At 34.7% G+C, this 12,459-nt stretch overlaps 1 protein-coding gene across 1 annotated transcript in view; it reads left to right on the top strand.

Moving 5' to 3' along the window:
* Nucleotides 1-12,459, top strand: part of CSMD1 (CUB and Sushi multiple domains 1) — a 1,074,318-nt gene that overhangs the window by 899,174 nt on the left and 162,685 nt on the right. The window contains exons 27-30 of the mRNA XM_063389341.1: nucleotides 2,619-2,810; nucleotides 4,904-5,042; nucleotides 7,757-7,944; nucleotides 9,761-9,955. Of these exons, the coding sequence (XP_063245411.1) occupies nucleotides 2,619-2,810; nucleotides 4,904-5,042; nucleotides 7,757-7,944; nucleotides 9,761-9,955 (714 nt within the window). The remainder of the gene's footprint in view (nucleotides 1-2,618; nucleotides 2,811-4,903; nucleotides 5,043-7,756; nucleotides 7,945-9,760; nucleotides 9,956-12,459) is intronic.

Raw genomic sequence — 12,459 nt, 5'->3', positions numbered from 1 at the left:
TCTGCTCTGAGCAGATGAGGCAGTAAGAGATGGGAAATCTGTACAGAGAATTACCCAATAACCCACTGAGTATCATCTAAGCTTAAGGTGTAGAGCACATTTGCAAGAGCTGAGAAGCAGCAATTACTTCTTTTCCAGCTTAGTGGCATTCACATCTTGTCTCCTTGCTATGCCATTTTAGAAATCAGATTTCTCCCTGTCATTTTTTTAAAGTCTAACTATGTCATTTAGCTTGATTTTGCATCTTTGAGCCTAAAAAGTAGTTATTACTTTTCTTGCTTTACAGTGTGTATGTTTTACTTGTTAAATGTTGTAAAGGATGAACAGTGACAGAAAGCAGGTGATTTTTAATTTCTGAATTACTTACAAATGTATATGACCTGTATACTCTTCAGATACTTGCAAAATACCTGAAAATGAAAAAAATATCACACTTGTATTTTCATGCAGTTACAAAATCTCTTGGGAGTCCTGAGAAGTAAAACAACTTAGAAAGGAAGCAAATTGAAAAGTTGACAGTCTGTCTAAATGTTCACTTTACTAGATGACATGTCAATGCTTAAATGTTTGGTGTTCTATTTAATTAGGATCAAATGTATTTGGCACAATGAAAAGGTTGCTGGTTTCAAATATGTAAAATAACTTCTGAGGCTGCAAGATCAAAAGTGTAAAGAACATTTTGGTGTCTAATAAATATCTGTGATAATTTTTAAAATTTAGAACTTTGTATATGAGAAATGGAGATTAACAGTGAAATTAATATTAGAAGGCAATTTCTAATTGATGGACACTTGATACAGTTAAAATGGGGAAAGTTTTGTTTGCTGAGATATTATATAGCATAACCTTTTAAGAAAATTATTCAGAGAAACATTAAGAAAAGACAGCAGCTAATGACAGAGTTAGGCTTGTGCTCATTTATTTGGAAGAATTTCAAGTCTTTAACAGCTATGCACTAGAGAAATCCATTTTTCAGAGCTGTTGTCTGACAAATCAGGAGAATCTTCTCTGAGGTCATGACCATGCTTTCATTCCCTTGTGGCCAAACATACTTTTGGTAAACTGCAGTACTATGGGATGTCACGTAAATTGTCAGAGTAGTGCCTGGGGAATCCTTACACAGTACTCATTAGTAGTGACAGTCATTACTTTAATTTCTAGTGGAAAAAATTCCACTACGGTTAAAAACCTACCATATCTTTTACTTCATTTACATATAGGAATGATCCAAAGTATGAGATTTGTTGTTTTGAAATGGAAACAAGAACACAACACTATGAATAATAAAATGTCAAACCAAGTTTCTGTGTTTCTAGGTGTGTTAATTATAATAATCCATTAAGTCTTCCATAAAGATGTTTTATAATTTCTGTGATTTTTCTGTGATGACCCATCTGCTACAATATGCATAAAACCAGTTTAAGAGTCTGAAATGGTTGTTTCTTATTTTACTCTTTTTTTTCCCCCAACCTTTCTCACTTCTGAAAATTTACAACACAGGAAAAAAAAATCAAAATGTTTTCGAGTTGTACAAATTGGTAGTTGTTTCAAATTTGCAAATGTGTAGCTGCTATTGCTGTTTCTTACAGTTGTGTACTCTTCTGGTGGGGACAGAAGGACTAGATGCAGCTATTAATTCAGAAAATGAATCAGGAATGTTGCTTACTGGTGGTAGGCACCAGTACCATTAATGGGAACTGTGACAAAACTGAATTTACGACTTCTTGTTTTGATTTTTGTTCACAGTTGTAGTCAGATTTTGAAAAAACATCTTTGGGTAAGGACTGGTAGGAAACAGGGTGCAATTCAGACATTAGTCTCCAGAGATGGACCTCCTTTCCTTTGGAAGACTGCAATGTTTATTGCAGCTCAGGATGTCTGAATACCTGGAGCCAGTAGAAAAGAATCTGAAGCCAAAAGAGACCTGGCATCTTCCAGAAATTCATAGTAGATGTAGATTTGTGTATCCAGTGATTATTTCTTTCTGGGTGATTATTTGCTTTAAGTCATACCATATGGATTGCTCTGCTTAGTTTAACATTGCTTTTAATTTAATTTATTAATTTATTCTTTTAGGAAGTAAAATCCATATCCAGCTACTGAAGACTCATCAGAAGTGAGATATTTTGCTAAGATTCAGTTTAAATGATCACTAAGGAAGTTATTTCTTACCCCTAAAATGAAAATTTCAGGGCTACATAAACTGCTGTTTGATTTAGCCAGATGAGTAAAGATCATTTGCATGCTGCAGGATAGTAGGACTATAAAACAATATTATTTACAACATGATACTTATCCTATTGTGCAAAAGACATCAAAACTGTTTCGATAACCAGAATATTAAAGTGAGAAAAGGAGTTACTAGTTCCTTGATGTGTTAATTGGACAAAATCAGTCCATATTTGATACTAAAGATACTGGCAGGAAGTCAGCGTAATCATGATGTAACTCGGTGGGCAGATTTTTGTAAAAGTAAAGAAACAAACTGCCTTCCTGCATTACTTGAAGAGTAAAAAATACTGCCTCTAGTTGGAATGCTAATGTGAACATGTTGTGCATTTAATTAGGCAAGGTAAGTATTTATACCTCACCTCTTTTATTTCATCATTCCCTTGCAGCTTCCATTGCATCGACTTGCAACGATCCTGGGACACCACAGAATGGCACAAGATACGGAGACAGCAGGGAGCCCGGAGACACCACCACCTTCCAGTGTGACCCAGGCTATCAGCTGCAAGGGCAGGCTAAAATCACCTGTGTGCAGCTCAACAACAGATTCTTTTGGCAACCTGATCCCCCTACTTGCATAGGTATCAAGATGCTAGTCTCTGTTTAGGACTAATACAGATTGGATTTCTTGTTCAATTACTGGGCATATGGTGCTCATGCTGGAGTGATGATCTCTGCAGAATTCAGTTATTTTGTACTTACAATGTCAGTCTTGTTCTCTTGATTAACAGTATTTTTGAGTGTGATTTTCTTACTTTATACTTAAAACTTGATAGAAGTTTTAAAAGTACAAAGTCAAATAGAAATTAGTAAACAGAAGTGGTGACTCAGATAAAAGAATTCCTATTGAAATGGTTTCATTAGAATGTTCTATGTAATAGTTTGGTTACATAAACTGTGATCCATTGTGTATTCTGAAAAAATTTTTATATATATATAAAATATGGTTAATATATATTTAATATTGAGTTGTCTTACAGATTAAATACCATCCTGTGCAATACCTTGGAAGATGAATGCTTATTGGGAAAAGTAGATGGAGAGGAGGGGATCCAAGCAACAATGTTGTTGAAAGAAATTAGATATATTTCCATAGCAATGGGAGAAGGTGGATCCATAGTGCTAGACTGTATAAAGGCTTCACCAAGATTCTTGTCAGTAGACAATAATTACAGGCTTAGAAGTTTTTCTGAAATGTATTTTTTAGGTCATTAATGTAGGTTTTCTAGGAGTAATTAACATCTGCAAATTTATCTGCTAGGCATAGGGATTTTTTAAATCCTTGTTATTTTGTTGCCTACTGATTTATAATTAAATGAAGACTTACTTTAGCAATCCTAAAACCCAGATACAATATCACTGGAATAAACATAATGCTTTTTCTTTCTACAAGGCATTTTGGAGAGGCACTTTCCAAAATAGCATATCCTTAAACAACTGCAGTCTCTCTGTTTCTCTGAAGTATAAATACTGTGAAGGATTCAAGGAAATGGAGGATAGTTTCTCTGGCTCCATATCATGCAATAGATTTGGAGAAGCACATCATCTGCATACTGTCTTTTGGATACCTTATGTGCAGTGTACAAAGCAGTATGCAAATGCTAAACATATTGGGATCATTCACAAAGTAAATATCCAAAGAAAAAATTAAAATTATATATATATGGTATCTAAGTCTAGAAGATTCATGTTTTTACTTTAGATACAAATTATAATCACTCTGTATTTCTTTACAGTCTAGTATAAAACCCCAACAAAACAAACCTAAAAGAAAGAAGGAAATAAGTCAGAAAGAAGAAGAATCCTTTTTGGGCAAAAAAATATAGACATAGTTACTGTTATTCTTCTATATACTCAAAGTTACTTTGAAGAGGAAAGCAGATTAAAGTCATCTTTAGTGTAGACATGATAATAATAGAAACCTTAAAGAGTTCTGTAAATAAGTAATTTTAAAAATTTCATAAAGTCCTTACTTTAGTATGCTGACTTATAAATGGAATGGTCCAAAAAGAAATCTCTTTAAAATGTTTAGGTTCCAAATCCTTAGTAAAAACTGGTTTGTATTATAAATGTGTTTCTCTTAGTTTAGCTGACTTGGCAATGTAGATGCAACCTGTCTTGACTGCTTTACCTTCTTGTTAGACTTATTTTTGTTAGACTTTGTAGATGTGATTGTCATCTAGGAGAGAAGGATTCCTTATCTGTTTAAGGGTTCAGTTCACAATAACTAAATGAATGTATTTGATTTTTGATTTGGGTAATGTCTTTACTAAGTCAATCAAACTGGTTTCTGCAACATCTATGGTCAATAGAAACTGCAATCTGAGTCCTCCTATTGAGCTTTCCCAGTTCTTAAAGTATTCCAGTACCTAAGAAATTTTCAGCATGATAGAGACAGGGTTAAGTAATAACAAAAATATACAGGATTTCCTATTTAACTTCATATTTTTTATTTCTTTAGAGAGATTTCCTCCCGTACCACTTTTGAATATTAATAGGTCACTTTTAAAAAGGAAAAGAGAAATTTTTTTTCTAACAGGAAGTGAGAAAGTCCTGCTTTTAAAAGAATATTTAATTTGGTAAATGTAGAAGTCATTTTGCTCCTGCTTAACAGCTAACGTGCTTGTGAATTTAACATGTGATCATATTCCTATTTCTTTTTGCATTGTGACAGCTGCATGTGGAGGAAACCTGACAGGCCCAGCAGGAGTTATTTTATCACCTAACTATCCACAGCCTTATCCTCCTGGGAAAGAGTGTGACTGGAGAATAAAAGTAAACCCTGACTTTGTCATTGCTTTGATATTCAAAAGGTACCATTTCTCAATGAATGCCTCTGTTTTAGAGGGGTTTAAGTGTCAAATCTAAAAATGGCAATATTTAAAATTTCTTAAAGTGTCTAATTAAATTCTCTGGCTACATCTTGGAGTATATACCTAATATGTGCTATAGCATTGATTCCAAATAATGTAAAAGAAAAAGATGTAGCTATACGGTACATTTGCTGTCCAATATATTCCTGAAGAACAAAAATTCCTGTGACAAATCAAATAAAAATCCTTGAAAGACCATATAAATTTGTAGAAATGCTTGATTTATGCTATTGTAACTAAGAGTCAAGACTTCAAGTGTAGTGGAAGTTCTATCTGTAAGTCCTTTCTTTCAGGTTTTTAGAAATACAGCCTAAATATACTTTGCTTAAAGAGAGTAGATGAGAAAAAATACTGTTCTACTTAGTCAAGAGATAAAAGACACTGAGATAATGTTGTATTGTAATCTTAATTATTTCCTCTGTGTTCCATAATCAACCTATATGTGTTGCATAGATTTTTACAAGTTGAAGTTCAGGGATACAGTCATATTCATGCATTCTGTTTGTCATTTCTAATTGAATCAGTCCTATATAATCATTTTGCTTGCTTTATCTATGGATGCAAATGCAATTTTTTTTCATTTTTTGATACTGTGTTTTAAGTGTGATTTTCAAGTTGGGAATGGTAACATTGCTGTTAATGTCAGTGGAATGTTGATCAGTGTGATTCTTTTAGGAAGAGATGGTGGCATGTTGATAATTTTACTGTATAATATTTGTACCCTTTCTTTTTAAAAAGGCAACATAACACCAAAACAACATCAAAAACAACAACAAAAAAATCCAGTTTCTTTATTTATGGACTGCAGTTTATTCTCTAAAAACTATTGATAGACACAAAATTAAAGAATGGAATCCTAAGATACTTGAAATTACATAATAAAAAATACAGTAATTCTGTTATTCGTATTTGATCAAATTGCAATAATGGATGAGAATAGTTCTCCACTAATTACACTCTTGAAGATGTCACGCGATAATAGGTTTAGTAAGCAGCATATTTCTGCAGATTGCCTAAATAATCAACTCAAATGCTCCATTTCAAATAAGATGAAAGAAACTTACAGTTAGTTACTCAGTATGCAGATTTGTTTGTATTATTGAAGGGTGTGCAATATGAGAAATAGAATGGAATTTTCTGTTTATGCTATACTTCCAATAAATTTTCTAAGTGGTTGCAGTCCAGTAATAGACACTTTTCAGTAGCTGAGGTTAGACAGGCCTGGAGTTCTGTGGTTCTTTTCCCACACCCTTCTTGTAAATTGTAGTAACATTGGCCACCTTCCAGAGAGCAGGGACCTCCCCATACTCCCAAGACCTTTGGCAGATGCTGGAGAGCAGAAGAAATAATGTTTCTTTGCCATCTGCAAATCCTACTTTCTTAACATACAATTTTCTGTTCATTTCACCTAACCTTTCTCATTCTTGGGCAGTATGCTACAGCTAGGCCTGTAGCATATTCTCAAGGAACTGGCTTTGAGAAGACAGCAGTGTCTGCACAGGATGGGAATATGGACTGAGAATAGGGAGATGCATCGTGTTTTGTCCAATGTGTGTTTCCTACAGAAAGATTGAAAACCGTTGCTCTGTACAGTTTGATTTTCCTTGGTTTTGGTCTTTAGGTTTCTAGTCCTTTTATCACGTCTAAAATTCTCAACTAAAAATTATCTGTCTTTTAGAAATATTTTAAAGTGTTTTTCTGGCTTCTGTTACCTCTTGAAAATAGGGCATAAAATATTAAATATTATATGAAGCTATTTCCATTTGGCATTATGAAAATGTTTTCTGCTGATTGCTTTATCTTACACAATTGGAAAAGTTTACATCTTATAGTACTAATTGATATAATAGAAAGAAAAATTCTGACCATCACACTTGGGAAAAAGACAAATATTTAATTGTTTTGTTCTAAAAAAAATGTATTCACCCGACTGAGTCCTTGCCTACTCTTTTTAATGTATTTTATTTTAATGTAGTTTTAATTTTCTTATATTTTCTTGTCTTCCTCTGTATGCATTTCTCATAGAACTGCTTGAAATTTATTTTTATTTTGCCTCAGAACTCATCTCAAATTGCTCAAAAAAGACATTCTATTCATATTATCTTCATAATTACTTTGTATATAAAGTCATGAAATATAGCATAAAATAGATGGTTTAGTGAGAACTAATAGTAATTCCTATTAGTTTATTATATCAAATGTCATCTGGGTAAGAACAAAGATAAGTTCCAAGATAATGGTCTATCCATATGAAAGCATCTCGTTTCTAAAATGATAAGCATGTTTGTAATGGGTGGATTTAGTATCATCCACTTTAGCCAGCTAAAAGCTGGAGTTTTAATTCAAACTACTTTTCTGGACCATCCCTCTGGTCCTCTGGTAAGAGGCAGCCTTTCTGAGTCATGATTCTGTGATCTTGAGAAAGATGTTTAAGGTGGGTGGGAGGATATTCATAATGTCTTTTGGAAAGCTGAATGTGTTCGTATCAGTGATAAAAAGAGCTCCACAGTGAATTTTTACTGTGAACCACATTTAAAAAGACATTTATTTCTGGGGAAGAAATTGTGTTAGGCAGAAAATTGGCAACTACAGTCACAGTAATGTTTAACTCATTAAAGCCCCAAAGACTTAATTTTTTTTCTCTTTATTTTCAGTTTCAATATGGAACCCAGTTATGATTTTCTACATATTTATGAAGGAGAAGATTCCAACAGTCCTCTAATTGGCAGTTTTCAAGGCTCACAGGCTCCTGAGAGAATAGAGAGCAGTGGTAACAGTCTGTTTCTGGCTTTTCGCAGTGATGCTTCTGTTGGAATGTCAGGATTTGCCATTGACTATAAAGGTACTGTTCCCATTGTAGTCTAAATAAAAGGAAAAAAATGTTACTTAGTAATTATTGAGATTCAATTTACCTCTATATGTACACATAACTGAACTTTATGCATCAATGTATGTTTCTGTTAATATGTGAAGGAACACAGAAATCCTATTTTATGAAATCACTTTCACATCACTTATGCATCTTTTCATCTTCTAGAAAAAAAATAGGTAGAAGATGCACATCAAAAGTAACATTTGGAAAAAAAGTTTGACAATAGTGAAATTTTCTTACCCAAGAAGACCACCCAACTGCTTCTCCTTTCTTGTCAATACGTATCAATACATTTTCTATTCCACATTGGTTTGAATCAAAAAATGCATTTTTGAATTGGGTAATATTTGTTTTTTTTTTTAGAGGGGGTGCCTCTTACTAGATAGAGACTGGGTTACACTGACTGTTTATTAAAGCCAGACAATCATTGAAGCTGCTGGTTTCTTGTCCAGTCACAGATGTTGTCTGTGGCTTGATCACAATCTTTGCTGAGTTTTATCAACCTGTATTTCAGCAGGAAAAGTGCTGCCTCAGCTTCTTATTTTTGACAATTGAAGCAAACCATATTAATTACATGTTCAAAATGAAGGACAAAAATATCTAAGAAATACAGAAAAATATACCTTTAAAAAAGAAAGGATTAAAATAGAGCTATAAAATAATTTTTATTTTTATTCTTCATCTGTCATCCAGCATCACACATTATTTTCCATGTGTCCAAGGTTCTTCTTCCCAAAGTAATTGTTATATTGCCATAAATAAAATCTTAGACTGTTGCTGTCTAAACTAAATATTGAAAAAAAAAAGGGAAAACAATTTGTTCCAGGAAGTCTGCAAGGCCTGCAAGGAAAGAAAATGAGATGTTGAGCAGAAGGAGATAAAGAGATAAAGATGATGATTGAAAATGTGCATACACATTTTCACTGTGTGTAGATTTTTTGTTCTCAGCATAGTGTGATATGAGTTCCTCTATGCAACTGAAAATTAAATGAAATTACAGTGACATAAAAGTAAAAGATACAAGAACAGAATACTGTATTTAAAATGTTATTGTACTCAGTGGACAGTGTGGTTTTGCCTAATAATTATTTTCTTATGTATGTTATCCAGTACTTTATATAAAATATGTAAAATTATAGAACACTTTGAGTTGGAAGAGACTTAAAGATCCCCTAGTTCCAACCCTCCCTGCCATGGTAGGGACACCCTCCTGTAAACTGGGTTGCTCAAAGCCCCATCCAACCTGACCTTGAACACTTCCAGGGAGGGGACGTCCAAAACTTCTCTGGGCAATCTGCTCCAGTGCCTCATCCTCACAGTAAAAGATTACTTCCTTATATCTAATCTAAACCTACCTTCTTTCAGATTGAAGCCACTCTCCCTTGTCCTGTTGTTACATGCCCTTGCTGTTCACATTTTCCATGTCCTGGGTAAACAGGTCTCCCATTTCTTTCTGGAGAAGGCTCACATTTTCCCTAGTCTTCATTTTGTCACCAATATATGTATAGAGGCGGTGAATTCTAGAACTGGTCATTTTTCTTCTAAATACTAAATTCTAAACTTTATTGGAGTGAGTTATTCAGCTTCAGCTTCATTATAATTTCATCTTCCAAATAATCAATCTTAAGCAAACGTCCATGATCCGTCATTCAACAAGAATAATATATTATTGAGTTGTTGAATAATTTAAACTGACTGAAAAAAACCCAGTGATGATAGTTTGTTTTTGTTTTGTTTTGTTTTTAATTGAAAGTGTATATAGATTTACTGTAATTCATTTTAACAGAAAAGCCACGGGAAGCTTGTTTTGATCCTGGAAACATCATGAACGGCACAAGAATTGGAACAGACTTTAAGCTTGGTTCAACTATTACTTACCAGTGTGATTCTGGATATAAGGTTATTGAACCTTCAACTATAACATGTGTAATTGGTGCAGATGGAAAGCCAGCTTGGAACAGAGCCTTGCCATCTTGTAATGGTATGTACTGATTGCTTACCATTTCCCTTGTCCACCCAGGGAATTCAATTTCTCAGTCCCTGAGCCTATTTACACTATTTCTACACATACATCTGGTGTAAAAAAAATGAGGTAAAAAATAAGAATTGAGTATTGCACTAAGTTTAGTAAATAATGTATTAAGTATTTAAAAATGTCTTTAAATTCTGAAATCAACACATGTTCATATGATTGTAATGTAATATGTAATATTCTTTAGACACCCAGTATTATTTAAAATACCTATCACAACCATCTCAATACTGCATTATTTGTCACCCTGGAATAAGAATTATAGTTACTGAGCCAGAAAATTAAAATGACATCTCAGAACTGTGGCTAACTAATTCATCCTCTATTCTTCGTTTCAGTGTTTTTTGTTGTGTATAAATATATACGTATATGGAACAATTTTAACAATTCAAAAAGAAGTTGCATATATTAGGTAATAAAGTCTATAAAGTACTAATTTATTTATGTTGAAAAATAATCTCTTGCAAAATTTTAGATTTTTAATTATTGAAAAACACAATTTAGAAGGAAACATTTCCATAACTCCATAACTTTAAAGTTTGTTCTAAGTTAAATGTAAGTTATACACCTTCATTGCAATGAAATGTTCATGACTTGCGAATTTCATCTGGTAATCACACTTTGTGGCATAGTTTCTGATATCCTCAAAGTAAGAAGAGAAATGAAGATTTTAAATTCTTGTCATGAACTAATTCCTTGTGATATTTGAGTTTCACCTCAGCCACATTATCCTATTCTGCCTACTGTTATATCAAACTTCTCATCTTCTGTCATTACATTGGATTTTTGAATAATTCATATAAGCAGCTAAGAGAATACATGGATTTGTAGTATTAATTGCTGCCTTTTTGTATAAAGAAGTGAAACTTGTGCAGATATTTCAAGCATGATTTTAAAGATCTATCAGGGGGCAGAAAGAACAGGTCTGCTCAGGAAGGGCTAAGAGCCAGGATGTCCAAAGCACAGGCTCACTCACTAGGCAGAGCTCCTCATGAGCACATGGGCCAGGTGTGCAGAGCCAGGAATTGCTTACAGGGCACTTTCACAGCCCCACATCAATGACCTTGTTGTCCACCTGGGCCATAGGTCCTCCTCTAAATTAGTTTCCAGGATGTTGTTAGATTGTACTCTGCTGTGTGCAAGATGCCTGCCTAGGCTGGGTACGGGTATAAAGTCTCTAAAGATCTCACCACATCTTGATTTCTAAATAGAGTAATTTATTTATACAAAAGCACATATCTGAAGGCAAAGAGTTCTGAGAGCGGCCTTATTCTACAACCAATTACAAACCTAGGCAAACAAAGTCTAAACAAGACAATAACTAAAGCATAGAAATCTTAACACACAGAGTTCTAATGAAACAGCAAACAAAGCATAGAATTCCTAACAAGCAGAACTAGTAAGACTATAAGCAAAGCACATATCTGACATTACAGCCTCTAGGTAAATCAGCCTCCTATCTGACCCCAAGCAGGATTTTCCAGCCGTGGGGTCACAATAACAGAAAGGGAACACAAGATCACAGATCCCAGACAGGGTCCCGGCCGCGGGGATCACAGTGGCAATGGAGGGGTCCCCAACTTGGCAGAGTTCCCGAAAGCAGGGTCACAGGGACAAGGAAGGGTCTCGGGGTCCCAAACCCTTGCAGTTCCCGGTTGCAGAGACAGGAACCCTCACAGACTCCCCAGCAGCCCCGAACAGAGTCCCGGGGCAAACGCCGCAGGGGAAAAGGGAAGGGACGGGATCGCAGGGGCCAGGAGAGATCCCTGGGGTCCCGAACCCTCGCAGGAGGAAGGGACGGGACCCCAGGGCCCAGATCCCAGGCTACAATAGATGATACCTTTAGAATCCCATTCGGCTCCCTGGCAAGGCTCCTTCCTCAGGCTGCAGGAGCTGGAGGTTGGATCGATTGATCAGATTGATCACTCGACCAATTCCTCCAATCCATCCCCCTGACTGACTGACACAGAGGCTTTTTATCCCAAATTGCAAAATGCATATTCATATTTTTTATCTACACACTAACCAATCTAGGTACAATTCTAAAGTTCGTAAAACTACGAAAATCAGCGTCAAAACCTACGCACAAAGCATATCTATTAACGTAAAACTCTATCTTACTAGCATAAGGTTCTACCTTGTTGTACATAAAACTCATACTAAAAATTATAAACAGTACCCTACTCTATTTTTGTTATGTCTCTACTCTATCACTAAGCCTGAAGCTGTGTCCTTCTACACTGAACTAGGACTTAGGGCATGTAAAGCTTAAAGCTAAGGGTTAGATTTCTACTTTATGCATTTAAAGCTTTTATATATTCTAATTTTTCTAAAGGCTTTAATTCTATCTCTGTACTTTTCACTCTCTGTGGAGGATCCATGGAAACATGGACTCCGACAGATGCCCACAGCAGGGTAACATTGATTTGCTTTGTTCCTTATATGGAATGATA

Source organism: Prinia subflava, chromosome 2, assembly GCF_021018805.1.
Source record: "Prinia subflava isolate CZ2003 ecotype Zambia chromosome 2, Cam_Psub_1.2, whole genome shotgun sequence".
NCBI classification, from domain to species: domain Eukaryota; kingdom Metazoa; phylum Chordata; class Aves; order Passeriformes; family Cisticolidae; genus Prinia; species Prinia subflava.
This window is presented reverse-complemented; position numbering and strand designations above follow the sequence as displayed.